The sequence below is a fragment of the Triticum urartu genome, chromosome 4A, assembly GCF_056163025.1.
Source record: "Triticum urartu cultivar PI428250 chromosome 4A, HENAU_Tu73, whole genome shotgun sequence".
Lineage (NCBI taxonomy): Eukaryota > Viridiplantae > Streptophyta > Magnoliopsida > Poales > Poaceae > Triticum > Triticum urartu.
Window position 1 is genome coordinate 161,732,182 of NC_141876.1, and position 3,369 is coordinate 161,735,550.

The 3,369-nt window shown below is 49.5% G+C and overlaps 1 protein-coding gene across 1 annotated transcript; it reads right to left on the reverse strand.

Moving 5' to 3' along the window:
* Window positions 1-1,959: 1,959 nt before the first annotated feature.
* Window positions 1,960-2,806, reverse strand: LOC147975244 (uncharacterized). The gene is made up of 2 exons (XM_087520327.1): window positions 2,524-2,806; window positions 1,960-2,444 (listed from the first exon to the last, which is right to left on the reverse strand). Exons 1-2 carry the CDS (start codon window positions 2,804-2,806, stop codon window positions 1,960-1,962), a joined length of 768 nt encoding a protein of 255 aa, XP_087376453.1.
* Window positions 2,807-3,369: the final 563 nt, after the last annotated feature.

Sequence of the window (3,369 nt, forward strand, 5' to 3'; positions counted from 1 at the left end):
AGCTTTTCAAGAGGGAGACTTGGTTCTTTGAGTGGATTAGCAGAAACCACAAAAGCTCGCCCCAGCTTGGGAAGGCCCCTTCATTGTCACCAGAGTGCTCCACAATGGAGCATACCACCTTTACAGTGTCGAGCACAAGAAGGACGAGCCACGGGCTTGGAACGCGGAGCTGCTCCGCCCCTTTTATACTTAAGTATTCATTCGAATAAAATGTAATAAGAAATACCATTGTAATTTGTTTACCAAAGACAAGAGCTTTATAGTCCTCTGGCACGATTGTTGCTGCTTTTGTTTATGTCTGAAAACCCCCAGTGGGTGACTAAGCCGCGAATCCATTTCGCCTAAGTTCCAAAGAAAATCCTACCGAGTGGTGAGCCAGCCTCCCACTCGGGGGCTTAGCTGCGAACCCGTTTCTCCTAAGTTTTCAAAATCCTACGCAGTGGTGAGCCAGTCTCCCACTCGGGGTCTTAGCTGCAGTCTAGTACTCGCCTAAGTTTGAAAAAATCCTACAGAGTGGTGAGCAGTCTCCCACTTGGAGGCTTAGCTGCAGTCTAGTACTCGCCTAAGTTTGAAAAAAATCCTACCGAGTGGTGAGCAATCCTCCCACTCGGGGGCTTAGCTGCAGTCCTGTACTCGCCTAAGTTTAAAAAAAATCCTACCGAGTGGAGAGCAACCCTCCCACTCGGAGGCTTAGCTGCAGTCCAGTACTCACCTAAGTTTGAAAAAATCCTACCGAGTGGAGAGCAACCCTCCCACTCGGAGGCTTAGCTGCAGTCCAGTACTCGCCTAAGTTTGAAAAAATCCTACCGAGTGGATAGAAATCCTCCCACTCGAGGGCTTAGCTGCAGTCCAGTACTCGCCTAAGTTTAAAAAAATCCTACTGAGTGGAGAGCAACCCTCCCACTCGGAGGCTTAGCTATAGTCCAGTACTCGCCTAAGTTTGAAAAAATCCTACCGAGTGGTGAGCAACCCTCCCACTCGGAGGCTTAGCTGTAGTCCAGTACTCGCCTAAGTTTGAAAAAATCCTACCGAGTGGTGAGCAATCCTCCCACTCGGGGGCTTAGCTGCAGTCCAGTACTCGCCTAAGTTTGAAAAATCCTACTAAGTAGAGAGCAATCCTCCCACTCGGGGGCTTAGCTGCAGTCCAGTACTCGCCTAAGTTTTAAAAATCCTACCGAGTGGAGTGCAATCCTCCCACTCGGGGGCTTAGCTGCAGTCCAGTACTCGCCTAAGTTTGAAAAAATCCTACCGAGTGGAGAGCAACCCTCCCACTCAGAGGCTTAGCCGCAGTCTAGTACTCGCCTAAGTTCGAAAAATCCTACCGAGTGGAGAGCAACCCTCCCACCCGGGGGCTTAGCCGCAGTTCAGTACTCGCCTAAGTTCGAAATACATCCCTATCCGCAAGGACGACGAGGTGCAGGTCGACTGCAACCTTCTCCTTCGGAGCTATGCCACAAGTATGATGTGCGCTCCATCCCTATCCGCAAGGACGACGAGGTGCAGGTCGACTGCAACCTTCTCCTTCGGAGCTATGCCACAAGTACAATGTGCGCTCCATCCCTATCCGCAAGGACGACGAGGTGCAGGTCGACTGCAACCTTCTCTTTCGGAGCTACGCCACAAGTACAATGTGCACTCCATCCCTATCCGTAAGGACGACGAGATGCTTGTCGACTGCAATGCGTGCTCCGTCCCTATCCGCAAGGACGATGAAGTGCAGGTCGACTGGAGTCATCACCTTAGAGCTGCATCTCAAGCACAAAGATTATTTCGAGCGAAGAACAAAGTCCACTCGAAGGCAAGCGCAAGCATATTCGGAAATAAACCAAGTTCGGATAAATCCTAAAGTACCGGACAATAGATCAAAAGTATTCGAGCATCAAGCCCGAAGGAGTTTAACGGTTACATAATCACTCACCATTCTGAGGCAAATAAAAGTGAGGCATAATGTTTTTTCGGTCACGCATCAGGAGAAGGACTGGCTGGGTCGCAGAAATTGTCAAGGTCAATGTTGTCTGCAATGTGAGTGGCGGCCTCAAGGAAGGTATCCATGAAAGACTGGAAAGTGTGCCTCTTCGTGTTAGCAACCTTGAGTTCCGCCAGCTTGTCTTCTCTGACGTCCTTGCAGTGCACTCGGACCAAAGACAACGCGACATCAGCACCACAGCGAGCGGATGACTTCTTCCATTCTTGCACACGCTCGGGGATTTGATTTAGTCGAGTCATCAAGGACTCCAGGTCTTGAGACAGTTCCGCCTGAGGCCAGAGTTTAGCATCAACCCGAGTCATCGCAGCTTTCAGGCGGGCAAGATAAGCAACCACATTGTCCATACGAGATTCCAACCGTAGCACGGTCATCGCAACATCATCCTTGACTGGACAGTTTATGGGATCAAGACCCGTCTCGACCCGCCCAGTTTCTGCTTCAAAGTCTTGGCAAAATTCTGCACGGTCGAGTGAATGATGAGTCGACTGTATAATTAGACTTGGCAGTCGATAGAAATAAGACAAATTAATCAGTACCTTCAAGTTTCAAAACCAGCTTTGCAGCAAGCTGGCCCAGATAAGACTCCAGTTCGCCATTCTTGGCCTTGAGACCCCCAAGCTCGTCGGTCAGTTTCTCCTTGTCCTTCTTCAGTTGCTCGACCTCCCGATTGGCGTCGGAAACAGCAGTCTTCAGCTTGGAGTTTTCTTCTTCTAACTTGCCGAGTAAAGCAAGCTTCTTGTCAGCAAGTGCTGTTTTATCGCGCGCCTCCTTCTGTGCTGAAGCAAGATCCATGTCCTTCTTCTCCAAAGCCTGCTTCATTTTCTCTAAAGAAACAACACTCTTTAGACGGGCTTGGAGTTGGCAGTTTTCACTATGTACATCTTCTCGAGAGGAGTCACTCGGTTCAAAAAATGGAAAGGAAAAGTGCCAGCAGTGGGATATACAGTTAGCGATTGGTTACCTCCCATGACAGCTACTTCGTCATGAGCGGTCTTGAGATTCTTCTTGGCCAATTCCAGATCAAGGTTGAGGCTGATTTGCTGTTTGTTCATTGCAGAAAGCTGAGCCCCAAGATCACAAGATTTCTGCAATTAAAGCCATATCAGTCGACAGAGATAAAAGACATCACAATGATAGCTACTCTAAGACTACCACCGAATCAAACATTCAATGGCAATCTCGGGGACTACACCCAGTGGGTGCACTTAGCGTGCCCCCACTGATTTTGTAAAAAAAGAGAGAGGTTCAGATTCTCAGACCACGGTCGACTGCCCGCAGTCAACTATGGTCTCGGGGACTACACCCAGTGGGTGCACTCAGCGTGCCCCCACTAGTTTTGGTTCCACTCGGCGTGGCCTGCCTAGTTTGAGTTGCAAAAAAAA

Excerpts from the sequence above, each read along its gene's own strand:
- LOC147975244 (XM_087520327.1), bottom strand. The coding sequence starts at position 2,806 with ATGAAGCAGGCTTTGGAGAAGAAGGACATGGATCTTGCTTCAGCACAG. Across the intron at positions 2,445-2,523 it reads GCTGGTTTTGAAACTTGAAG|AATTTTGCCAAGACTTTGAA; the intron begins GTACTGATTAAT and ends TCGACCGTGCAG.